The 26,542-nt window shown below is 43.0% G+C and overlaps 1 protein-coding gene across 5 annotated transcripts in view; it reads right to left on the bottom strand.

Annotated features, from left to right (window-relative positions):
• Nucleotides 1-26,542, bottom strand: part of LOC104936378 (uncharacterized) — a 46,899-nt gene that overhangs the window by 6,672 nt on the left and 13,685 nt on the right. For 2 of the 5 annotated variants that reach the window (XM_019254818.2, XM_019254833.2), the window contains exons 2-5: nt 16,382-16,419; nt 6,863-6,898; nt 3,640-3,745; nt 433-651 (exon numbers count right to left, since the gene is read on the bottom strand). In XM_019254818.2, coding sequence (XP_019110363.1) covers nt 433-651; nt 3,640-3,745; nt 6,863-6,898; nt 16,382-16,419 — 399 coding nt within the window. The remainder of the gene's footprint in view (nt 1-432; nt 652-3,639; nt 3,746-6,862; nt 6,899-16,381; nt 16,420-26,542) is intronic. The other 3 variants (XM_019254828.2, XM_019254838.2, XM_027287391.1) reach the window with 3 other exon arrangements.

Raw genomic sequence — 26,542 nt, 5'->3', positions numbered from 1 at the left:
ACGTTAATTAGTGATAAAAACAAACAGGAGGGAACAATCGTCATTAACATGGAGGAACAGGATGTTTTTGGGGGGAGGGTTGCACACGAGCAGACAAATAAACGTGTGTAAATAACTGTCGAAAATTATTAATTTAACTTTACTCGACGTACCAGAGGGGCCAGAACCAATTAGTGTTCAAACTTCAGTGAAGAAAAATGTTGCGCCAGCGGGAAGCAAGAATTAATATTCAAGAAAAAGATATCAGGGTGATAAATCTTTGCAGGCTTGTCCTTTTTGTGACACTCTCAATAAATAAATGCATGTTTCAACTTTCCTTCCAACCTCTGCAGCATTTAGAAATGTCAGAGATGCTTTTAAAGCATGCAGCTGGCCTCTGCGTGACCTCGTCTTCTTGTCTTTATGTGTCGTATTTAGCACCTGCACCCTCACCTGCAGCAAAGCGAGCCTCCTTCTCGCCGTCGCTGAGGTCGCTGTAAGCGTCGTTCTCCATCCTCCGCTCCTTTTCTCTCTGCAGGTTGGTATGCCCCGCGCTGCCCATCGGCCCTGCAGATGGTTTGCCCCAGCTCTGCCATTCGATCATGTGGGCGACGCGACCCTGAGCCATGGCAGTGGGCTTGGTCACTTTGTCTTTCATGGAGCGACTCACACCTACACACAGGTATGAGGGCAAAGCACACACACACACACACACAAACACTGTCAAAACTACTTCTGAGCGACACCTCCAACTGAAGATCAGGGGGGAGTAGAATGATGATGAGAAACTGTAAAATAATACATGAAACTATCATAAATGATGAGGGACTAAATGCGTGGTATGGATTTAGAGAGATGGTGTGAGAACATGGTGGTGATTTTGCAGCTACTCTGCAACAAAAGTAAAATGAAAATGCTTCTAGTAGTTTAAAGATTGTCAGATTTTAAGTTTCTTATTTAAAATGGTAGCTTCTTTGAGCATAAATTGTCTTTTTTATCAACGGTATGCTCCATATTCACACCTAAACCTCAGTCTTGTTGGCTGCTGGTGGAGTTGGGGGCAGGTTGGGTGGTGTTAATATTTCTCTGCCTGTGGGAAGCACCTCCCTCTCACCTTTAAACCACTGCTGCTGCTCTCTCACTGTTTCTGTCAGTGAGGCTACGCCACACAATATCTACCTGTCACATCTGCAGCGCCCTCTTCAAATCCTTTCAACTTTCAATTATTACTTGGACGCTAATCATCAAAACGGGTCTGACAGTCGCCACTCACCACTCATCTATTCATGTCAGTCACATCGTGATCTGCCATTTCAGATGACAACGATGTGACTGATACGAACGAGCAGAGGACGGTGTAGAGCACCAGTCAGACAAATGTCACACAGAGGTGAACCGAGTGCGTCTTGACGTGCCTCTGAATGCGACGCAGACTGGTCTTAGAAACCTCTCAGGAACCTAATTAACTAAAAAAAGTCAAATATTCAGAAAACATACAACGTATGACTCATCATAATGTGAGTAATTCTTGTATAAGCAACTAAATCTGCTGGATAATAGTGCAGAGCTTTGCTAAATCTTCCTGAGTGATCAGGTCTGAGCTGACCGCTGTGACAGATCGAACAGGGTCGGCTCTGTGCTCCTCAGAGTCTGTCGAGCTGACCAGAAAAAGGACAAGGATGACGGCTGAAACGCTGACAAAGCCATATTAATAATTAAAGCCATTACTCATCTCCTGGTAAACAGAATAAATGAGATTCATTAGACTCTGCGTAATTAAAAACGTGTTACAGAGACTGAAAGAGGCAGAGGAAAGTAATCCTTCGGTGTAAACAGAACGTTGAGAAAGGTCCACCGGCAAATCTTTGCCCAATTAAGATGCAAATACAGGATTCAAAGTAGGGGACATATACACTGAGTCAAACGCTTTGGAGAGAGGCTGATCGATATTAAATTAAATTAAAATCAAACAGGCATGAATAAACAGAGACAGCGCTTCAGAAATTGCTTCCCCCGGTCCAGGGGGCAAGTTACAGGCTGAGTTATAAATAGAAACAGTTTTTCCCCTTAGACAAAGAGAGCCAATCTCATTTGAAAATCAAACACTCCCTGCAGAGTCTAATTGGGGATGGAAATAGGAATGGAAAGGATGAGGCATGAGGGAGGGTGTTGGGGTCTTGGCTATTCAAAGACTCAAAAAAAAAAATAATAATGCTATACACTGTTAAATGACACCAACAGATATATTCAAAGTGCACCAGACACAACGACAAAAAACACTTTTTACACAAACACCGAGCTGCTGTACTAGGAAGCACAAAGCACTACAGTTAAAAGCACAAAAGCACAAGATAGCACACAAGAGGCAGCGGCCGCTTGAAAGTCACGACACTGCACAGAGAGAGTCACTGCTTCACAAATATCAGGCCACACCGCCTGCCACAGCGCTGCCACACAACAGATACACCACTACATTACCCAACACGCCTGTGGAGATGCTTCATTAAATAATTAAAGTAAGTAATCTCACTTACTTTAGTCTCTTTGAAATCAAAGATCTGATTGGGTTTCCGTCAATGACTCTGCGAAATGTGTTTGTCATTGACGTCTGCTGTTGATATCAATGGAAGAAAAGGGAAAGTAGGGAGTGATATAGGAAAGGGGCACCCACAGGGGCGGCCATGTTGGTTCCTCCTCCTCCTCCTCCTCCTCCTGCCGCTCTAGAGAGAAGTTGTCTGTTGAGGCAAGGTTTGATTTACAAAGTCCGCCGTTTTACGGCAAAGGTGCAAAGATCATTCCTGTTCTTTTCAAGTGTGTCAGACGGTTCTTTGGCCTGCGAGCAGTGCAAGAACCAAGCGAGAGCGGAAGCAGGATGGAGTTTCTATTGTACAAACTGATTTTTCTGGTTTAGTTGAATGAATGTGGATCCTAAAGTCAACATTTCTGGTAGCTTTCTGCCGTGTTGAAATGCTGCAAACTGGCACCATTGAATGGTATTGGACGTGTGTTTAATATCTCATGATAATGACCTTTGTCCGATTGTGGTTGTGACCTTCATGATGTTGTAAAGTCTTGAACACAACGACTCTTTGGAGCTACATCAAACTTTGCACACCGAGCTTCACCATCAGGGATGGTTTGAATAATAGATTAATGAGTTTAAAGGCTTATAAATCATGAAGTTGAATACTTTATGATACCACGAGGAAGGACTTTACTGTCAGCGTTCCTCTGTCTCGACAGTCGAGATGTAAACAGTCTAAGTACTTAACACAGTGCATTGCTAGAAGAAGTTGGGTTAGATTCAGTGTTTGGGGTTTCCTTTAAACTCCATTCTGCAAAGTATAAGTGGTTTGTTTGCCCAGCAACGGCCATATAAACCTTAATATAAAGAAGCTGAAGCTAAATCAATGGTTACAGATTGTTTGGTGATTATCGTTAAACCAAACCACACATTGGACATTTGGCTGCTGCACCACTCTGGCACCAAATCACCATCTGAACATCACACGAGAAGAAACCAAGGACGATCTTTTACACAACAGGGAGCGGAAGTCGAGCCCCTGTCAGTTCTCAACAACAACTTCTCCCTCGGCCCTCTGTGGAGCAAGTGGAGGCAACATGGGGGCTGTTTTACCATCTAGCAGCACAGACACACACCTGACACACCTGTCAGAGAGGACTTAGCCAGGGCACCGATCCCGTAGGAGTTGGCAGACTTCCTCTTGAGACGAGGCAGAATGGAAGTAGTGTCCTCCATGGACAACTAAAGAGAGAGGAAAGGAGGTGAGGTGTGGGATGCGAGAGGAGGAGGAGGAGGATGAAGATAAAAGAAAAAGAAAACAAGAACAGACGAGAGAGAAAAAGATAAATGCAAGAAATGGAACAAAAGAAATTGAGGTGAAGAGAGCAGATGATTCAGAAGATTCAGAGAAAAGTTTGAGGGAGAGAGAAGAAGAAGAGAAAAGAGGTTGTAATGGAGGGAATAAGAGAGGAGGGTTAATTATTTCAACACCTTGTTAAACGTCTTACAGGGATCATCGATTGAAAAGACGAGAATCAGATTTATACTGTAGCTGAAAACTGGAAACAACAGAGAGCACAGCAGCTGGTAACTGGCACAAAATCATCAGGAAAAACTGAATTATATGGAACAATTATTGATGGACAGTGTTTTCACTGTAAAATGTAAAATACAGACAGTAAATATCAGACGAATAAATAGTGGAAACAGCAGCAAACAACTTTTTTTTGTACATTTTAACGAGAGATGTTTACACGATGAATGGAGGATGTGTTGCTTTCTTTTTAAACCTGTGTCCTTTGCTCTGAAACCATTTTTGACCCCGACACGGCTCATCTTACCCATCTCAAATGTACTTGTGGTTGTGTAAATACATGCAGAAAAATGAAGCGACAAGTGAAAAACCCCATTCATAATCATCATCAGGCTTCAGGGTGTGACATAACGTGTGATATTTCTCTTGTTCCTAAAGAGCTGAGTCGGTGTTCGAGGAATTAAGAAACTATTTTTGGAATCCGGATTCAAACAAAGCACGAACGGGTGTAAAGCGCACCAACCTGAGATCGCTCATGCTTGTGTGATTTCTACTGTACGTCTGGCGCCAGCGCTCATGGCGAACCGACCAGCAAACTAATGAACGCAGAGACAGGGCCTGGCTCTTAATGAGGTCCTCCCAGCAGCTAATTACAGTGGGAAATAGAGGGAAAAACATGTGGACTCTGCTACACCGAGGGACTGTGTGATAGATGTGATGTAATATTTGGAGTTAAACTGCATTAATTACTGTATAAAGGCAAACTGATATCATCTGGCCCTTCTGTGGAGTATCATCACAGCGTCATTCTATCTGCTGTATACCCTGTGCATACACAGTAACATTAGATGGTGTAGTAAAACAGCAGCGAGTCTGCAGGCATTCAGTTATTTTAGCAATCTATGATCCTGTGCTCCTCCTCTGTTGAACATAAACATGTCTCAGTTTTTCTGAGAAATCTTGCGCAGTCACAATAATAACGTGTAAAACAAAGAAACAGTTAGTGCAGCAGCAAGAGCTAAATATAAGTTACTACATGTGAGCTTATCTCTACAAACAGATGTCTGCAGATGAATGCAAAGAAACCAGGATGTTGGCAACATTCTGGTTTTTGCTTCTAGTCCGACTAGTGGTGATCAGTCACGTATGAGCGGGCTGTGGTGGCATGCAGTTAAACAGTCCGTGTGGAGAGCAGACGAGGCAGAACACAATGACCAAAATGCTTTGTTGGCACCAAAACATCAGCCGCTGTCCCCAGGAGCAGATCACAGTCTGTGAACGTGACACTGGTGCTCAATGTTAAACTGCAAAACTGTTACCTCAATAAATTCTGTATGCAAATGTTTAAAGCTGACCTTAAATCAACTCTATGTGAGGTGAAATGTGCTCACTCATCATACAAACTCTAGCACAGTTCAGTCTCTTAGCCAGTCCCACCAGGATTTCGCTTTTTTGAAATAGTTGCAGCCTAAAAAATGCCTGATGTTGCATGAGGTTTTCAAAAAAGTTGCAGTGCTTTTTACATTTTTGTTGCGATTTTGTTGCGGGAGGGTGTGAAAGTTGCGATAAGTTGCAATTTGACAGTCGCGCCGGGGGCCCAGAGAGGGCGCAGCGAGCACTAAGTCCATGGCCCCGGGAAGCGGCGAGGTCCGGGCAGGCGAGCACTGTAAAGCTTGCGGCTCACCTTCGCCCTCGAGCCTTGAGGAAATGCACCCGGCGGGGGGCAGCCAGCACTGGGGAGAGGTCCCACGAGGGGATCCTCACGCATCGTGCGGCCCTCTCTGACCCGCCGAGTTGAATCCCCCGGGCAGACTGCGCGGAAGTTGCAGAAAAATCGCGGTGATTGGTTAAAATTGCAACACCGCCCTGAATTCACGAGGATTCACTGAAGTTGCAAATCGCAACATCGCGAATTCCTGGAGGGTCTGCTCAGCTCTCATCAACAAGCAGCAATCTCTAACTAACCTACTTGACACCGTCTGCACAGCACCACATTAGTGACTAGCTGGTGAGGAAAGAAGAATATCTGAGACACTGTGGAGACCAAACCAGAGCTAAAAGGAGAGGACAGAACAATGCCACACTAACAACTGACTGATGCTGAATCACAGTAAGACGCGTTCGCTTCAATAAAAAGGTTTCCCTCTCTGTGGGTAAAGAACGACAGGCTGCCAGACAAGATCGATAAAACTTTTATTTGCAAGCGACTTTGCTGGCATGTGCAAACTTAGTCCAGCTAGCTAGAAAACCACACGCAGGAGAATTCAATGTCGACCTCAAAGTCAAACAAAGCTCAGCGTTCCTGTTGCTTGAAACAGAAGTGTGCCTACTTGAGATTATTTGCCTCCCAGAATATTTGAGTCAACAAAATTCCCATCGTGCGGATAAATCCTACTGAAGGTACAGAAGCCGTCGAGAAGCGATGCACTTCATCATGCAGAGCTCTCGGTAAAAACTGGGACTTGTACGAAGGCTTCAGCTGTGGATGAGATAAGCTTATTACAGCCTGTTATCTGTGACTCTATATATATGAAGCTTGCAGTACAGTAGATTAGCAGAGGGCCAAGAGAGGAGACGGATGGGAGGGAGAGAGTTTATGGGGAGAAAAAGACAAACCGGGGGGATAAAAGAGAGGGAGTGGGAGAGAGAGATAAGACAGAGTGGCAGGAAGAGGCAGGAAGGGGCGGGAGGATAAACAAGCAGGATGTCAACTTACGTACTCAAAGCCCAAACTCAGGTAGCGGGTGAACGATGGAGGGGGGGGGATGACAAGAAGAGCAGATTTAGGAGGATGAAAAGAAGGAGATTTAAACAAGGAGACTTACATTGATTCCTTCCCAGGAAAACTCGGCACGGCCATGCTGGGGGGTGGGAGGACAAGGGAGGAAGGAGAGGGGAGGAAGGTTAAGGGAGGAAGGGGAGGAGAAGAAGTACAGGTACAGCAAAGGCGGGAAGAGAAGGAAGGAGATTTGAAAGAGGGAAGACGAGTTTTGGGACATAGAAACTGAAACCTTACTGCACCTGAAGCACAATAAGTCGTGCATTGTTTTCTTTCACATTCACTTTTGAAGGTCATGGTAAAGTTCTTTATATTTGAAGTGAGTCTTTAACGTTTGAATAAACCTCGAGGCAGCTGCATGTTTGTGATTGTGGAGTTTTATCCTGAGGCGTCATCAGTCATTTTAGAGTCTGCATAGTGTGTGTGTGTCATGAGCTCACAGCAACAGCTTGACACTGTACCATGTCGATGCACGTGCAGTCTGAGCTGTAAATACACAAACCAGGAGCCTAAAATCACGATATTCTACATTTTTTAATCAGCTGAGTCGACGTGCAGAAAGACACGAGAGGCAGTTTGTTTGGAAGAGGAAGTAGTACACGATTGTGTAATCACAGTGTGTGGCGCCGTGTTTGTGTGTTTGTCAAGCTGCACCGTCCCTTTGTCCATCTACACTGCTCACAATGTTTAGGTAACCAATGGATACCATTCAGCGATAACCCTGTTGCCGATGGGTGGCCAAACCTGGACCAGCGTTTATTGTTCGTCCTCACACACACACACACACACACACACAATCATGCATATTCATCATACTGTACAATAGACACACACAGAGGGAACATTTTGGACACTGTGGTCCTTTCAGGTTTGTTTTTTTTTTTTTGATTCTCCGCTGGCACTTTAAGCTTGTTATCACAGTCGTAGCGTTGAAAGCCACAGATCACAGACTGCATGAGAGGTGAAATGGAAAATGCCCTAAACTCGATGTCAAAGTAAATGCCAAACTTTATCTCCTGTCCTCACAAAGCTGCTGCCGCCACAGAGGTCAGATTCTAGAAACATTTCATTTCTGCTCATGTGAGATGTGGAAACGTGTTTGCACAGCTTGAATGAGAAAGTCGTTCCTTATTGTCCTGCTCTCTGTCCTGAGAAGTAATTAGACAGATATTTGTGCACTGCAGTGCCTCCTACTTGTAATGTGACGGCAGTAGCTGCGGAGCAGAAAGTACAGCACGTTCACCATCTTTAAAGCGGTCCTCAGCTAGTTCTTCAGTATTTGCTGCCCGTGCTCAGCTTGCTTATGCAGGAAAGAGGCCGAGCGTCACGGAGCAGAAAGCCGACCTTGAAAGCAAAGCTCGATATTTCACAAAGCCAAAGAGCTGCTCCTGCTGCTACAGCCGACTGATATGTGTTTATATTTAATGCTTTGTTCCAGTTTTTTTACAAATAAATTGGTGGTTTATTAAATTCAACAATAACATTTGCAGCCTTCTGAAAAAGGTCACTCATTACAAGGACGCTTCTAGCAAATGCTAAGCCGATTATATCTTTATTTATTTAATATTAGTTAACTCAAACTAAATGAAAGTGTCGAACGGAGACAAACAAAGCAACAGATATGCTTCTCGTGTCCTCCGCACCCACAAATGGACTCTTGGAGATAAAAAGTCATTTCAGAGAGGAGAGAAGCTTTCATCTGTCGGGAGGGTGTGGCATCAAAATCCAATTTCAGGCACTCAATGGGCTTTTATCCTCCAAACACTGCAGCCATATTGCAACTGGTTTCTTGTCTCTGCTATCGGGCCAACTTCGCTCATCATTCATCGAACTTAACAGTTGGAACTTCACCCAAAAGTCCCGTAAGCCGCATATTTAACTACGATGCTTCATACTAAAGGGGAAGAAAGACCGAAAACATGCTCTCATCATTCCCATGTCGTCTTTTTGTTTCTGTCAGAGCGATCATAGCCAACAGTAATAACAAATTCATGCCACAAATAGATTGAATCAGCCGCATTTCACCGTGGGGGGATGATGCTCTTATTGTAGCCGCAGCTGGGCGGTTTGAGATGAGTAAGAGGTGGATTCTTCCATAAAAATCTCGTAAAGGTGCAACCATGTGTTTGTTGTTGCCCATGAAGAGGCTTTAAAGAGAAGAAATACAGTGGAATGATATTATTATTATTATTATTACTCCTAAGGTCTGCTATGGACATGGAAACAAACCAAACAATAAAAAAGCTAATACAGTAATAACTGGTGGAAGATAAGGCGATAAAAGAATAAGAGCGGAAAGCAGCGTAGCAGTGGTAATAAAAAAATTAAGATGGACCTCGGCCTCTGTATTTATTCAGCTTTAATCAGCAGCTGCCGAGTTCAGAGACTCTGTAACGAGAACATCTACGTGAATTACTGTGAATTTAGTTCTGACTTGGTTAAAGGTCTTATTGGCCTGATTAACATCCAGCAATAATACGGCCTTAAACCGTCTGCTGTCAAATTACAAGAAGGGGGTTTGCAAACTGAAACCACGAAACCGAAAGCGAGAATGAATCCTGCCGTCCTGCGGGCTGCTTTCACTTTCTCAGAAGCATCGATGTGATATTGATGTCAGAGATGTTTATCTTTGTGACATGCGGATGAGGAATAAGAATAATCCTCCTCCTGACAAAGCGGACTCTGAGATGGCTCGAGGGATTTAAGTCAACCTGTCGCATTGTCGGGTTTCTGCCTCGAATCCGCACGAACGGGAAAGATGTGCAGAAACATTCACACCTCAGACAGAAGTCAAATATACTTGAGTGTATATTCTCCTGAACAAACACATTGTTAATCGCGAACGCTCGCTGTGTTAAACGCACACAGCTTGACAGACTAAACCGAACTAATTGAATAACGGTTTATTTAATCTCAAAAGCTAATGAACATGCTCGGCACTTGGTGCTGCAGCTCGGACTGAAGCGAATTAATCTTTCAATATTTAGAATAAATCACTCAGAGATCCTCTGGAGAAATCCACTCAACAGCAATATATCATCGCGTGCTTGTGAACGGTTTGAGTTAAATATTAATTCATTCAAAGAGACGTTGATTCATTTATATTCTCTGTCGGCGGCTCCTCTTTGCGCGGACGCTCTTATACTTTCAGCTTCTAACAAATCACCTGTTGTACTGTGTTTATACTTTTTAACTAATGCCTTTACTTATAGGTAATAAAGGATTTACATACGCCTCTAACAAGAACAACTTTTGGGTTGATTTAAATCCTCCTGATATGATACTTGCTTTATGTTTTTCTCTTCCATCCATCAGGAAGACGATTTGCAGAGACTTTGGACCATAATTAGTTTATTTAATAACTTTTAACTTTAATTGGATGGTAATAACTTCTGTAACAGAGTCCTAAAAATTATCTGTTGGGTGTGCAGATGTAATGTAAATGTAAACATAAAATACCTTTAAGTTAATGATGGTGGTAAATAAAAATAAAAAATGTCCTTCAGCCTCGAACGGCCACTTCTTTACAGCCGAGTTTTGGTCTCTGTAGCTAATTTCCCCGTTCATGGACTGTACGGAGGATGTATTTTCATATAATTCACCCATTCAAATCATATTAAGGCTTAAAGTTATGCATAATTAAGAGCGTGGCTGCTTTGATTGACAGGTGGGTGCCGTCACAGGCGGCTGGTTTCAGCTCCAGCCCACGCTCAACGTCTTAGCTTAGCTCATTTTTGGATTAGCTGGGAGCTCTGCCAAGATGTCACATGTACTACACCTGTACATGTTTTATAGTCAGTAGTGTGAACCGGATTCCTGTAATCCATCCAGTAGCTGTCGAGGCGTCAGCAGGATTCTTCCTCTGGGGAACGTGAATTTACTAAGCGTCTGTCCAATCACAGTTAGTCTAATCGTTCAGTCTTTGGTGTTGATCAATGAGCCTGTTGTTATCATTTTGTCCTATAGAGCAGAAAACTGCTATCAGCTATTCAGGAAAAGCAAACACAACAGGGTTCAGGGTCAGTGTATATATATCACATAAAGAACTAATAACTGTGTGCAGGATGTGGATGATTTATAATGGTCAAACGTGCGAGGAGGCGCAAATAGTGTCATCTGTGTCCTTGGACCGCGTGTGTGCATGTGTGTGTGTGTGTGTGTGTGTGTGTGTGTGTGTGTGTGTGTGTGTGTGTGTGTGTGTGTGTGTGTGTGTGTGTATTATTAACACAGCTTGCGTCAGAGGTCGTAGGATTTGGATTCAGAAGCAGCACTCAGTGTGTGAACGTGAAGCTCTCATGGTCAACCCAAAGACGAAAAAATCAGGCGTCACCTCCGTCTTTGTGATGTTTTTCTGTGTGCACAGTAAGTCTTGCTCATATTTTGTATTCAAATCGACTCCGTAGAGTATATGACAGCGCTCAGGAGCTCGTCCCCCTGTAGCCTCATCGTCAGAGATGCAGTCTCTCCGTTCATGATAACATTGATATTCTCTCAGCTGAACATTGAACTCTGTGCAGCTGCTGAAATCATAACCTTACCTTTTATTCATCAGTACATTTCTATACCTGTTCATCCTGTGCATGGTCACAAGGTGCTTAAAGTTTTGGCAGCATGCACTGAAGGAGAATGTCACACCGCGGTGAGGTCAAGCTGGGTTTTTGTCATGTCTTGTCATTTCCTGTTTTATTTTGAAAGATAACTCCTCTCGTTTCAGGTCACTTGCCCTTCCTCATGTGTCACCGGTCTGATTGTCTCACCTGATCCCTGATCGTTTCCACCTGTTCCCCATTACCCTGTGTATATATTGTCTGCGTCTTCCCTTTGTCTTGTGCCAAAGTGTTTCGTCTTGTCCGTTCACCTAAGCCCTCTTTGTCACAGTCCGTTTGCCGAAAGAAAGAAATTGTTTTGTCACGTAAGTTGTTGTCTTCTTCCTCTTTTAAGAGCGATCTTTTGTTGATTAATCTTTTTTAAGTTTAGTGTTCTATTTTGTTTTCTGTTGTTACAGTTTTTTTGTCCTCCCGCTTGTGGAGTGATTTTTTTTGTTAGATAGCTTTAGATATTAGTAGAGTCCCTGTTAGGTGAGCCTTTTTCTTTTGATCCCATTTGTTTAGATTTGGTTTTCCTCCTTCGGGAGCGTTTTGTGTTTATTATCTAGTGTTTTATTTTCCTCCTTGTGAGAGTTTCATTTCTAGAATAGACTTCTGTTTTCCTTGTTTGTGTATAATCTTGTTCCCTCCCCTTTATGTGTTTTCCTTCTTTTGAGATGTGTTATGCCCTGTCATATTAGCCAGGTCTCTTAAGAATAGACAGAGTTACATAGCCCTTTCATTTCATCACCCTTCTAAGAAGATCTTGACTTCAATAAAGTGTGCTTAATTGTTATATCCTCTGCGTCTGAGTCCTCCTTCCCGTCCTGGTCTGACAGAACTACTTTCTGTTGTGGTTATTTAGTGTTTTTTGGGGTGGAGAAGCACGCTGTTGATTGAAACTGAAACATTTCTAAAGTTCCCTATAATTCCCCTTCTAAAGGGTTGAAGGGTGAATTCTGGGGCTCGGGTCAAGTCTTTTAATTTGATTTCTCGTTCTTGTACAACATAACAAGTTCGGAGGCCGCTTCGATTAGAAAAGGTTAAAGTTTATCAGTCGCTCAGCAGGGCAATAAATCACAGAAAGAACCAAATAGTGCATAATAGAAAGCAGCGATAGGGTTTTGTACAACAAGCAAAGATAAGCAATTAATTTGAATTTCACGGCCGTGTGATCATCTCGCTTTAAACAGCTGCTAATCTTTAAAGAGTTTCTTTAGTTTAAATGTGGAAATTCGGCGTCAGGAGCTGTTAGAAATTATTCAAATCCTGGTGGGGAAATATTAGAGTTTTATCGTGGAAACAGAAATTGATAAGTGATGAAATATTTCGCCGCAGCTTCCAAGAAAAACGTCTTTGTGGCGTCATCTTTCAGAAAACTCATTTGAAGTCTAAACCCATTTACCGTGGAGAAAAACACTAATGGCGATAAATTAAAGTCTTGGAGTTTAGTTGCGGCTGAATCTCAGCGAGATGTGTTTGTGTTTCCCATCCTTTTAGTCAGGCCTGTGTGAATTTGGAAGGCATATATCCTCAGAGGAGATCTGATCGCAGCACTCTCTGTATTGATCTCACTTTTAGTGGAACCACAAACAGGCTGATGTTTCAGCTAATGTGCCTTTCACTGAGCCTAATGCTACAGGGATGTTTCCTCACTTCAGTCTGACAGCCTCTAATGTGAGGCCAGCATGATGAGCTCATACATTTGATTCGTTAGTAATAAAACTTTGTATCCAAACTTCTTCATTTTCTAGGAATCTGTTATTTTTGGGGCTGAAATATCTCAGCTAAAGACGGGATTGCATTGTGATTTGGTTCATGGTCCCAGATTTCCATTTTTAACTCAGTAAGTTTTGGATACATTGCTCCGAAATTTGATAAACGCATGCAAGTCTTTTAATTTTTCATCTAGCACCATCATCAGGTCAAATTCATCCAATACTACCTAAAAAACTAAAGACTTTCCCATCAACTTCAGCTGTACGAATCAGAAAATATTACCAAGCACCTCTTGGACACCTCTTCAAGCGATGTGCTACAGGTGCGGTTTAACACTGCGTGTGTCAGGTATTAAAACAACAATGGTGGTTGTTAAAGACGTTAACATAGCGTTGGTTATATCAGAACTGGAGAGTATTTCTTTCTCGGAGAACAAAGAACGACGCTCATTGGAAAAGATCCACCAACTGGTTCGTTGATCTGATTGTTCGCTCATTTCCTTCAACTTTTCTAATATTCTGTTTGTGTGTCTGATCCTGCGTGGTATTTATTCTGTCTGTCAGTCTCTAAGTTTTTTGTTTGTCGTACTTCCATCGCCCCATCTCTGAATCATCTCTCTGAGCTCCTGTATTATATTTCATCAAATCCCCCTCCACCTGCTGCTGGCCTCTCTCGCTCTCTCTCTTTCTGCAGGTCTATAAATTTAGGCACAGGAGTCATATTTGGGGAAGTAAACAACTCGAGGGCTGCCGTGGGATCAGCGCTCGACAGGAACAGCCCACTCAGAAAGAAATTCTGATGCAATGTCAACCAAACCTGTGCAGTGTTTCAAAGTTTGTGTCTCTGGCAGAGATGCAGAAATCACTTCCAGCATGTTCTCTGCAGGGAGGTGACAGTCACTGGGATTACCTGCCGCTTATCTTCATCATAAGCTGTAATTAATTTAGCAGTAATGCAGTGATGTCGATAAATATACCTTTAAAATCATTATGCAGTAAAACTACGGCGCATGTCGGCCTTCCAACCTTTGTGCCTCCTGCAAATGACAACACACACACACAAAAAAAGAAAGAAAGCAGCAGCCAGCGATGGAAAAACAATAAGATGGATGTCTGTGTTTTTGTCTTTCTTTCTACCGCTCTCTCTCTCTCTCTCTCTCTCTCTCCCTCCTCAGGGCCCACAGCTGAGAAGTGATACATGGCTCAGTAATAGTCTGAGCCCTGGGGAGAGCAGCTCTGTGGCCTTGGTAAGAGACTATCAACACACACACACACACACACCTTCACACCCAGTCACGCACAGCCAGTCACGAGAGCGCGTGCACACACACAGGAGTACACAGGTTTGACTAATACGAGCTTCTGAAGGCTGAGACTCATTTTCTCTCGGCGTGTTCTCGTTTTTTTTCCACCCTTATTTCAATTTTCTTGCCAGACGTTGAGACACGTTGAGTCGTTATGATTAATTCTTCTCGAAACAGCGTTCAGATCTTTTGATTGAAAGAAAACTAGTCGGGGATCATCGTATTTTTAAAGCAGCGTGATTGTGCATTGAAGATTTCTCCATTCATCAGGAGAGAAACTTGTGTGTTACTGCTTCTTAAATTGAGAGAAACAGCGTGGTCAGACAGTAATACAGTAATGCTGTGTTGTCTCTGTACTGCAGCACTTTGGATTTAATATGAAACAACGTGGGCAAAGCTTTCAGCTTTAACTGACGGCGTTTCATTTACATCAGTGAAGCGCGTAGGAACGAGGGATGGGAATCGAGAACCGGTTCTTGTTGAGACGCTCCAAAGTTTGGCTGCATTTCACCGAAAAAGACGACAACAGGGCGACTTGCAATCGTTGCAAAACGGAGATAACAGCGTCGGGAGGGAACACGACCAACATGCAGAAACATTTGCGCACGCAACATGCAATATTTTTAAATGAATGTCGTGTTTTTGACACGCTTCGGACTGGAGATGAATCTCAACCTTACACATCGTTACTATTATCCAGACTGTGGGCCTCTTTTGACCTCGCTGTTGGTTTTGTAAGGTCGTGATACTTGTAACTAAACAAAGTTGATGCTGATCAAACTGTTTGTTCTCCTTTTTTTCCCAAATGAGATTCGATAAAGAATCGAATCGTTAAGCAGAATCGATAATGGAATCGTAAAAATCTTATCAATTCCCATCCCTAGTAGGAACTGCATCCACTTTTATACTTCGCCTCCGACTCTCCCGAGCTAAAACTAATCTTTCCATTCGCTATCCGCGCCTGCAGGAGGGTCTTAGCTTTTCCCTGCTTGCATTGGGTGGGAGACGGGGTACACCCTGGACAGGCTGCCAAGCTGTTTGCAGAGTTTCCACATGCAGACAGACAGACATTCACACCTCGGCCAATTTAGTCGCTAATTAATCTGGACTGTGGACTGAGGGATGAAACTGGATCACATGCAGACTCAGGACAGACACACAAACTCCAAACTCCAGTTTCTTGGATAGATGACATGTGCGTTGTTAAAGCTACGACAGGTGTGTGACGACCACTGAGACAAAGTTGCAGCTGTGTTACGCTCGAATCCTCGAGCAGAAATTAAGATCGGGCTGCAGAGATCACTTCTTTCTACCTCCACGCTTCTAGAGATTCAAACTTGTCTTCAGCTCCAGCTCAAGTGACATCATGTGAGGCAGTTTAGCAGCTCCCTCTGAAGCCACCAAAGGCTTCATACAACAGACGCTCCTTTAATTCAGCTGAATTCGAATGTGCTGGAGTACAGAGAGAAAGCAACAAAAAATGTGACACCATCCTGATGTTTTCTGACTCTACACACACACACACACACACACACACACACACACACACACACTGTGAGAAGAAAACAGACTCCACACATCGTGAATCGTTTTTCTTTTTTTCAAAGACTCGGGCGACCTTTCTCGAGGCCGAGTCCTGGCCGTCTAACAGCAGGAGGCAGTTCTGGGTGAGTAACGGCGCGTCTTTTTCTCACCTCCGAAAGATTTGAGGAGACAAGAAACGACACTCTCTCTCTCACACACACACACACACACACACACACGCCATTTCTGTCCGGAGACTGTTCAGATGTAAGAGGAGAGCTGAGGACGCCAGCGCCAGCCTCTTTTATTTTCAGCCACAGTGGCTTTCAGCAAAATGGGGAAATAGATTAAAGTGTGCAGAAATGGTGGCGGCATTAAAAAAAAAAAAAAGAGAGAGACAGAGAGAGAGAAAGAAAAGATAATAGCATATTACCTGATCCCCATCTTTCCGTACCGGCACAGCATCCACTGCTGGAGAAAGAAACAGAGAGACATGAATTTAAGATAATTTCATTATCACAGGTGCTTCAGCTGCTGCACGTAGCAAACCGTGTGCAGGAAAGCAAACAGAAAAAATATCAGCCCAGAATACTTAAACGCTTTGTCTCAACCACCCGTGATAGGAGAGGGCAAGCGAGGGAAGGAGGGAGCGAGGAAGATGGAGGAGTGAGCGAGGAACACTGACAGAAAGAGGTGGACGGGAGATAACAGTATGTCAGACTGATGCAGCCTTCAACATGCTCGCTGAGGGAAAATGACAACGCTGTCCAGTATTTCTCTCTCACACACACACACACACACACACACAAACACACCGCGCTAAAATTAGATCAATTATCCACGCCAAGCTTTGGCGCACAGAGGGCACGACCAGCGTGACTCACGAAGGCCAGAGACGATTCTAAAATATTTGAGGATGATGAAAGGGGGAAGCCGCTCTGCTCGTTATCGTCATAAATAATCAAGTGCTGCTTTTAATAATTTAGTGCTAATGAAAAAAGCAAACAGAGGCTGACCAGAAAAACCTGAAAGACCACGAGTCTGACCTGAACAGAGGATCGGATTATCAGGTGCACGCTGTGATCTACGGAAGCTCTAAAAGGCCATACATACATACATTTAATTCCACCCATTTTCCTGTGATAACGAGATAATTAATTTGAGATCTCGAGAAAACAAAACAATAGTCTAGTGTATTTAATCAAGTGCGCCTGTATTACAGAATGTACGGCAAATGCATGTAGTCCATGATACGGAGCGAGCAAACATATTACTCCACTTTAAAATCAGTTTGATCCATAATTTCTGACAAAGGTTGATACACTCGATCTCAGGACCATCCTGACTGTTCACTCACTCAGTATAAAGCACATTTACTGAATCATTTTGGAGCAATTCAGCCTCAAAGTTCATTATTTTGAATTGAAAAGGGCATTATGTGCAATATTTACTGTACTTATTTACTGGAAAATCTCTTTGATCTATAATTTCTGACAAAGGTTGATACACTTTGGCTAATCCTCACTCCAGTCCTGAGATCAAGTGTACAAACCTTTGTCAGGAACTATGCATCAAAGGGATTTTACAGTGGCGTAATAGGTTTGCTCGCTCCGTATCATGGACTACATGCATTTGCCATACATTCTGTCATACAGGCGCACTTGAATAAATACACTAGACTATCGTTTTGTTTTCTCGAGATCTCGAATTAATTATCTCGTTATCACGGGAAAACAGGTGGAATAAAATGTATGTATGTATGGCCCTATAGGGCTTCCGTAGTGAACGCATCAAAAGGACAATATGTAAGATTGGGTAAGAATTATAGTCCATCCAGTTGTACTAAGCAGTCAGTATTCAGTGACGTATCAAAGCGGCAGTTAACTTAATGTTTGTCATGTCGATCAAAGAAATGTGACAATTGTATGGATTCACTGATTCACCGTGAGTCCATCAACCTGTACAGCCGGGTCGATCTCATCTAATTTTCCGTCTTACGCACGAAGAGATGACCCATCGTTAGTCCGCCCCACAGAGCTCTGATTTGCTCGATTGATTTTCCAACTGAGGAAACATCTTAATGAGCGGCGGACCTACGATTTATTTGAATCTCTGAGGACGTGAACAGCAATTTAGAGCTTTGTGTTCCGACTCCAGTAATATTCCACCACTGAAAGTAAGAAAGCAGATTTTATTTTCTGCTATACATTGTTGGTGATCGTTGTTACATGAGCTGTAGAATCACACATTATTAAATCGTTCCCTCACATTACTTAATTCATTCCCTCCACAATAAAAGCTATTACAGTCATTTCCAACTGTCCTTCTTCCTTGGTGCATCGTCGGATGTTGTTCACTTTTCAGTTTCAGGTTGTGGATATACTTCTGCATTCTTTTATCTGTGACATCTTTTATGTATTTTATCGGATAACAATTCATCCGAAGATTTGCTGCACGCCTTTCTCTAATGTGAAGCCGTTACACTTTACTTCTCCGTCGCCGAGCTCACAATGAGCGAGCAGCACTTTTATTATAGATGGTGAAGACAGATGGTTAGTTCTGCACAGTCTGGAGAAAATGACACCAGGATTAGTGCGCTGTGTGTTAGCCGTGCAGAGATAATGAGTAGGCGTCGGTGGTGGCTCAGACAGTGGAGCGGTTTAAGGTCACTGGATTCTTAAAATGAGCAGGAAAAAGTGAAGCAGGAGAGCAAGTGGAGATCATTTAATGAGAAGAAAAGCGAATATGTGCGCAGGAATACTTAGTCATAGAAACAAGGATCGGCTCAGTTGCATAACGGGTTTGATTCTGTTATTGATCGGTATAATCTGCAATGAAAGTGAACATCTAAAGCCTGTAATGCTTCTGTTTCACTGCTGGACAGACCGGTTCATTATCAACAGAGATGACAGACCGCAGACTTCAGAACTTCAAATCATATAATCAGAAATATGAAGAAGTCTTTTGTGAGATCTCTCCTGCTCCAGGTATGATTCATCACCCCTGGGAGGGTTGTCAGCTGATGGTTCACCTGTTCATCCTGACGGCTATTTAAACCGTCAGCTCATCATCTGTCTCACTTCCAGCTGACATCCACCTTGTATTTCTCTCTCGTTGCAACACCTACACAGCACATATCTCACACATCCATGCATTTAGTTAGTGCTATGAATAGCAATATATGTTGCCACTGCTGATAAATCTATGAATTCTTCTTATCTCAGTAATAATTATAAGGTTTATTTGAAATGCCAAAACAGAAATGCACAAAACAGTCAACATCAATTCATGACGACGCAAAAAGAGAAAATCTGAAACACGTTCGAGAAGCTGCAACCAGCAAGGTCGCGTCTTTAATCATTTAAAGAACTGGTTCTCAAACTGAGATACAAGGACCGCCGGTGAGTCACGAGCTCCTTTGAGTGGTTCATTCAGAAACATTTAATACTAAAAGAATCTGAAAGAAAACACTTTGAGATCTTCTAAAGCTTTGTTCATGCAGGTGCATACATCCATGATTAGTTACGAGCTAAGATGTAACAGTGAGATACTCAATAGAGGTCAAATGAACGGTTCAAAAACTGGGAACTATAAGGAAGAGAAGAGCAGGAATATCCCTTTTCTACCAGAGCAGCTCTGGTTCTTGAGCTGGTTTCATTCAGGATTCAACAACAGTCAATGATAAAAAAATTTCTATTAGGAATAAACCTTTCTCCTGCATGAACCGTCTGTATCTGAACAAGGTCATCTGTTACTGGTGGTACTCGGAGAGCTGAATATATTGAACAATCGACCCTACATGCATTTCTCTCTCTGCCTTTATCTTGATAACTTCTTTTTGTTTAATTGTTTCTCTGCTTGTAACAAAAACAGGATATGACTCATCGCGTGCATGTAAATATACCGACTCTCCTTCTTGTGCATCATAAACAATCAGATGCTTTCTTCTTCGATTCATGTCCTGCCCAGTGTAACACACAGCCGGCCCTAAAATTAGATTAATTATCCCCACCATGCTTTGGCACAAGGGGGGCATGACCAGTCAGCAAGGCCTGAGATGTTGAAGGATATTAGATTTAAGTGGCGATGAAAGGAAAGGGCCTCCTCCCTGTTAACACGAATTATCACCTACGTCTCCAAATTCTCGTTAGGAACTAAGATAAAACGCTGCTCGGCCTCCCCGCAGCTCCCGCTGGATCCGAAACGCCGCAGGAGACGCTGAAATACTTAACGCCGAGTGCGATGAAATTAGTCCGACTTCAGCTACGAATGACAGAAGTCGAGATAAGGGTGCTTGTGTAGAAAATTGCTTAAGTTGTCGAATATCACTCCAAGATTGTTTCAAGAGGGAACACTCTTGAGCTTTCTACGATCTCATCAGTCCATTGTTCAAAGCTTAAAAGTCCTGCTTTAGCCCGTCACCTCTCCCTCTCATCTGGCTTTTGATGAAAGGCTGATTGAAGTGGATTTAACAGCTGAAATCAATAAGGCAGCCTGGACTCACTTATCAGTCTGCTTCGCACTAAGAGCCGATATTTCTTATGTATTGTATTCTCAACATATGGCCCAACATCCACGTCGATGCCGCCTGCATCGATTTCATGCTCTCTGCCAGGTCCCACCCCCCACCCCCCCACCCGCTGAAGGGACGGCTGCCAATCGACAGCAACCTAAAAATACCCCAGCCTTCATACTCCCTTCAATGGAGACTTAAGCTTTCCATCCAAATCAATATCAATAAAACCCTTCTAGGCGAAAGGTGGAGAGGGTAGGAGAGGGGGGTGGAGTTGTCGTCACTGTTCAGGGGTGGAGGATACAGTTTGGAGATGCTCTTCATCTCGAGGGACAAGAAATGACAGCTCTGTAGCAGAGTCGCTCCGAGCGACGTGGTAAAAGAAACCGCTGTTGTGGTTTCTTCTATTCTTTTAAATGCGTCTAAATGGGAAAAACTCTTTGCATTTCTGGCCCTATGTTGTTGCTAAGTGATAACAGACTAAATGTCCCATTATGTCCGCTGCTATTACAGATAACAGTGGGGCTGCTCTGCCGTGATATATCTTCTGTTTACCAGGCGGTTATTCTATTTTTTTTCTCAAGGAGGAGTCCTCCTGGGTTTTAAGCTACGGAGGAAAGAAATGTTTTAGACATCAGCAACAGTAAATGTTTCGGTTTCAGTTCCCCTGAATCAAAAGAGCAGGGAGCTTCTTTCCCAAGTTAGGACTAACATCAATAACAGAGAAATCCATCAGCACAGGAGATAAACAGAGACAGCAACAGACACAGGAAACAGACCAGCATAAAACGCAGGCACGAGACACGGTGGCTGCTTTTTAATTCGCTGTCTTGTACCCAGCGGCGCCGGATAGGGGGGAAAAGTTAGGACAAAATATTGTTGACATATGTGCAGCTAAGTTAAAAAAACAGGTGTTTTCATTGTTTTGAGAGGATGAATTTAATTTATTATGACTGAAAATTTAATATATCTTTTAAGTTCGTTCTCTTTTCTTTTTTTAAACCGTTCATTAATGTTGAGAGAATTTTCCATTTTGAAATGTTACAATAAAAATACATTGATACTGTAAAAAAAAAAAAAAAAAGGCCGTTACCACATTTTTATGGTGGCTTTTAATCTTGCATCACTGCATACTGTATGCAGACTTGCATGCATGTACAAATCACCAGCAGTAAATATTGTGCTAGTACTAGTATTGAACTACAAGACGCAAAACAGTTGCAAGCCTTTGATTAGAGTTATGTAAAGCTTCTGATGGGATAGTTAGGTCCTAGAGATGTGGTGACAACAGCTGCACAGAGGAGGGGGCCCAATTAGATTTTTTTTTTTTTGTCATGGGGCCCAAAATTCCTGGTGGCGCCCCTGCTTGTACCTATAGAGATTTTTAAACTTGCTTATTATTAGCAGAAACAAAGCGTGAACACACTGACTCATCATCGAAGTTGATATAGTGAATATTGGCTCCTTTTTTGGTCTCTACCAAGTATATCAGGGGGAAAAAAGCTTCTAAATGCTCCTCCGTGTTCACCAGCTGCTCTCTCATCGTGCCTGTCTGCTGTTCGGTTGCAATTAGTGAGTGTGTATCTCTGCAAACGGATAGACTCTGCAGACTGTCGCTGAAGTTTTAGGTCTTCAGATCTACAGCCACACATTTATACCATGAACAGATTCGTCAGGCGTGACCCAGTACAACCTTTCACTGTGCGGAGTTCGTTCAGCGGACTTATTCGACTTTGTTCCCTCTTTCTGGGTGTTAATGAAAGGAATGCAGTCTTAGTCATGACTCTGCTCTCTGTGAGTACATTTGAGACTCGACCCAGGGGATCCTGGAGGCCATTCACTCCACACAACACACCCACCCACAAGCATGGAGGCACATACAAACTCCTTTCACATACACAATCAAGTCAGCAACACACACACACACACACACACACTGGAGACCTCTGGAGTTGATGGAGCTCTCTGCCGGAGCCACGGGGGAGGAAGGAGTGGGTGAGAGAGCCACAGAGGGAAGCTGAAGGCTCTCGAAAAAAAAAAAAAAACAGAGAGAGGGGGGAAAATTTTGAAGAGGGGACGGATGAACAAAAACCCAGAGACTGATCGAAGCTCCAAACCGCAGGGCAGAGGGTATGTCGAGGAGAGAACAGCAAGTGCTGCTGGGAAAATAAGATAAAGCTAAAAGCTGTAAAGATAAGAAAAGAAGGAGGAGTGGAAGAAGAGAGAAGAAACTAAAGGAAGGAACACTGATGCAAAACGAGCAAAAAATCTTTTAATTTTCAGAAATATGTTTTGAATTTTTGTGTAGGTTACACACAAAACTAAATTTGTCCAATTAGTTTTTCATACACGACACTGATAACATGAACAACAATGCACCTCCTGCCCCAAACGAAGCAGTCCAAGTATCTCCGGGTCGTGTTCACTAGTAAATGGTACGCTGTACCCGACTGTTGTGAGGAAGAGGGAAGACAAAATTCTTGATTTTCCAGTGCTACTGCGTTCGTTTCACGGATACAAATGAGCTTCCGCCGTGAAGCGGCCGGGCTCAGCCTTTAGCAATAGGTTGAGGTGGTTCAGGCATCTGATTAGGATGCCTCCTGGGCGCCTTCCTTTCAAGGTGTCTGGACACGTTCAACTGGTAGAAGACTCCGGGGCAGACCCAGAACACGCTGGAGAGACTACATTGACACCCTATTAAACCTGCTGCCACCAGGTCCTGATCCCGGATAAGCAGAAGGAGAAAGACGGATGGATGGACATCCTTTATTTCTCTGCTATTGTCTGAAAAAGTGCCGACGGTGGCATCCTCTGAAACAGCAGCTGTTTGGACTAATAGGTGTAAGTACAAACAGCTGGCAGTATCACTGATCACTCAGTTGCCATTTGATGGACGTTTACCCAGAGTTCCCTGCAGTACCTGGAGGAAACGCAGCCTACTTCACAGTCATTACTGTCACTCAGCGTTAGGCGACCTAATGACCATTTACACTCTTAACTCTGGATGACTTTCTTTATCATTTTTGTCTGAGTCATCATCAGTGACATTTCATTTTAATTTGACTCTTTTTGTGATCACTGCACTTCCCAGAGGTCTCCTGTCAATCAAACCGTCTCCTTTCAAAGACTGAAGACTCAGTTTCCATAGCTGGTTTGGTCTGAATGGGAACGTTAAACAATTAGCTGGTGGAGAGGGGAGCGGCATATAGCGGCAAGTTTATCAGAACAAAGGGTCGAATGATTATATCTGATGATGTGGAACACACAAAGAACATCCAAACACTCCACATGCAGCACCAGATTTACCAAATGTCACGTCCTCGTATGTCGAGTTTTGGACTGCGTCATGATCCGCAATGTTCAACATAACAATTTCACAAAGCCATAATAAAACGCTGGTGACGACAAACGTGAAAATTTCTAAATTGAGAATTAAGTTAATTGGGATGCATCGATTGGGAGATCCTGGGCTGATGCCACACGTGGTTATTTTTGTGCAATTTATGCCAGTGCTGCTGAACAGAGGTGACTATTTCTCCAATATCCAAGTTGAAAAATAACCAACATGACGTTTTGCCAGCTGAAATATGATGCGATACAACAGATTAAGATAGATAGATATCTTATTTGCCTATATGTCAAACCAGACAACAAGGTGTTTCTCCAATAACTCCCAATCCATCCCAATCAGTCCAAAGCTCAGAAATATTCGGTTAAAGTATTCACAAACCCTCAAAGCTCGAAAACAACATATAAATGACCAAATTAGTTGCAGATAAATTTTCTGTGGATCGACTAAATCATAATCAAACCACATAACTTCTTGTGCAGCTGAGGATTTTCCCCACAAATGAGCGCTGGGGGTTCCTTTGTAATTATGTGACCGATTATACGGCCGTGACACTTGGCATCATCTCTGACGTGAAACATGCTGATTCTGAGTCTGATTCTGAATTGTGTTTTCTGAGGCTGCAGTGTAATGTTTGCTTGTTAGACTGCGAGACACACAGCTCCGAGCTTCTGTGGTTTGGTACAGTATGAGTGTGAGGCTACTGACCTTTGAGGAAAAGGTCGTGTCTGTTTGTGCACGTAACCAAAGAGTCTGCGGCCGAGTCGAACAAAAACAAAGAACCCTGCGATATAAAAGGGAAGGCCTTCTTCTTCATGACCTTTTATGCTATATATAGTAGGTTTAAAACAGTTAAGAGCTGCAATTTCCATTAATATTATAAATATAAACCAAAACATCTGTTATTTGTTTTCCCCATAATGTTTACCATGGTCAATTTCTGTGTCGTGTCATGCATTACTCTGCACAGTGATAAAAACCAAGAAAATGCAACAAATTTAACATTTAATCTCCAACAAACAAAAGAAACAAACTTTCAAAAGATGCAAATTAGTTTCCAAACTTCCCTTCATACACTAGGTAATTAAAACGAGGCAGGTAAGGCTTCCTGTGCAACGTCTCCTACAGTTTTCGATGTCCTTAAAAAGCCTCTGCTACATTTTCCTCGGGCTATCTTTCAGTAGTCTGTAGATTACAAGGCCATCGATGTAGATGTTGGAGCTGCGCGGTCTAATCTGTTTGGCAACAAAGCAGAAGGTCTCAGGAAAAAAACGAATCGGAGACATCAAAGTATGACAGAGAAGCGCTGGCTGCCAAATGGCCTGCTGGAGCTGCACGCTGCGTTCAGCCAACAACAGACTTTCTACCTCAGTCGATCTGCTGGATAGTTTTGGGAAGGTAGTTATGTTTGTTTACTTTGAATCCAATGAAATTGAAACCGCTCTTTGAAAGAGAGAGTCAGGGAGGGATTTAGGACTTTATTTAGTCTTCAAAGCTTCACCAGCAGAGAGATTTATGTAGAAATACACCGGTTTTATCAGCATTAAACATGAAGAGGAGCAGCAGTATAGACCGTCCCGTCTCCACAGGAAAAATACAGCAAAAATCCAAAGTGTCTTCTGGTTTGTCCACAACAAATATCTTTCAGTGCCCCAACAAATCTTTATTATTCATTCATCTTAGACTGTTTGACAGCATCAGTAATTTTTCAACACAACATTTGTTCACGTTTCAGCAACAAAGCCCTCGAGTGGCTGTAGTAATTATGACTCTTGTCTGTCAGGAGGAAACTGTATCATGCAGGACCTGGTGGGTGGGTCAACAAACATTGGATCTTGATGGAGCTGCTTCCCTCTTACAGAGGCTGCCGTCCTGCTGATAGATCAGCCTCATTTGCACCTTACAACTTAAGAAAAATCTGCTCTTACCTGACTTAATATGCTACCCAACTCCTGATACAGGCTGTGGTTATCTCACCAGCCTCCCAGCAGCTCGCCTCCAGTCAACCCAGAAAGGCACGTTAACCCTCTGCTCATCGAGCTCCACCTGTAGCCACCCACGTTAAAATTCAAAACACTAATCCTTGACTACAAAGTAATCTCCGGTTCTGCACCCACCTACTCAAATGTCCTTCAAACATGTTACCTCCTCCAATGAGCGACGCCTGGCTCTGCCCCCTTTACGCTCAGGGAAATCCAAACTTTTCTCGTCTGTTGTTCCCCGTTGGTTGAACGTCAAGTTCCTACCAGATCAGGGGCGTCCCTGCTGAAGACCTCCAGCTCTTTAGAGACGACCTCCAACTGGACTTTGTTGTAGGTTGCTTTGGAAAATGTAAATGTGGTCGTGTTTTCCATCATAACTTCTCAGAGCCAAGATGTTCTTTTGTTTTGTGCAACCAGCAGTCAAAGACACAAAGATACACTATCTACATGATATAAAACAGAGGTTCTAACATTTGAGAAGCTCAAACTAGAGAGTGTTTGGCATTTTTACTTGAATAACAACCTAACTCAACTGTTTCAGCCCGTTGCTCGGTTTTCTGTTTTAATAAACATAAATGTCCTTGCTTTCATTTGGGTACAAAATTAGATCCATTTAGCAGGTGGGTTAGGTAAAAAGAAAGCAATAAAAGGGAAAACACAGGAGGACGGTGAAAGGCTGTGGGAGAGGAGGGGATGAAGAGATGGAAAAGGGAGATTTGTGGCAGAAAACCTGTTCCATTTAAAGCACTG

This window comes from Larimichthys crocea, chromosome XIII (assembly GCF_000972845.2).
Source record: "Larimichthys crocea isolate SSNF chromosome XIII, L_crocea_2.0, whole genome shotgun sequence".
Lineage (NCBI taxonomy): Eukaryota > Metazoa > Chordata > Actinopteri > Sciaenidae > Larimichthys > Larimichthys crocea.
Note: the sequence above shows the minus strand (reverse complement) of the source record. Positions and strands in the feature narration are given on the sequence as shown.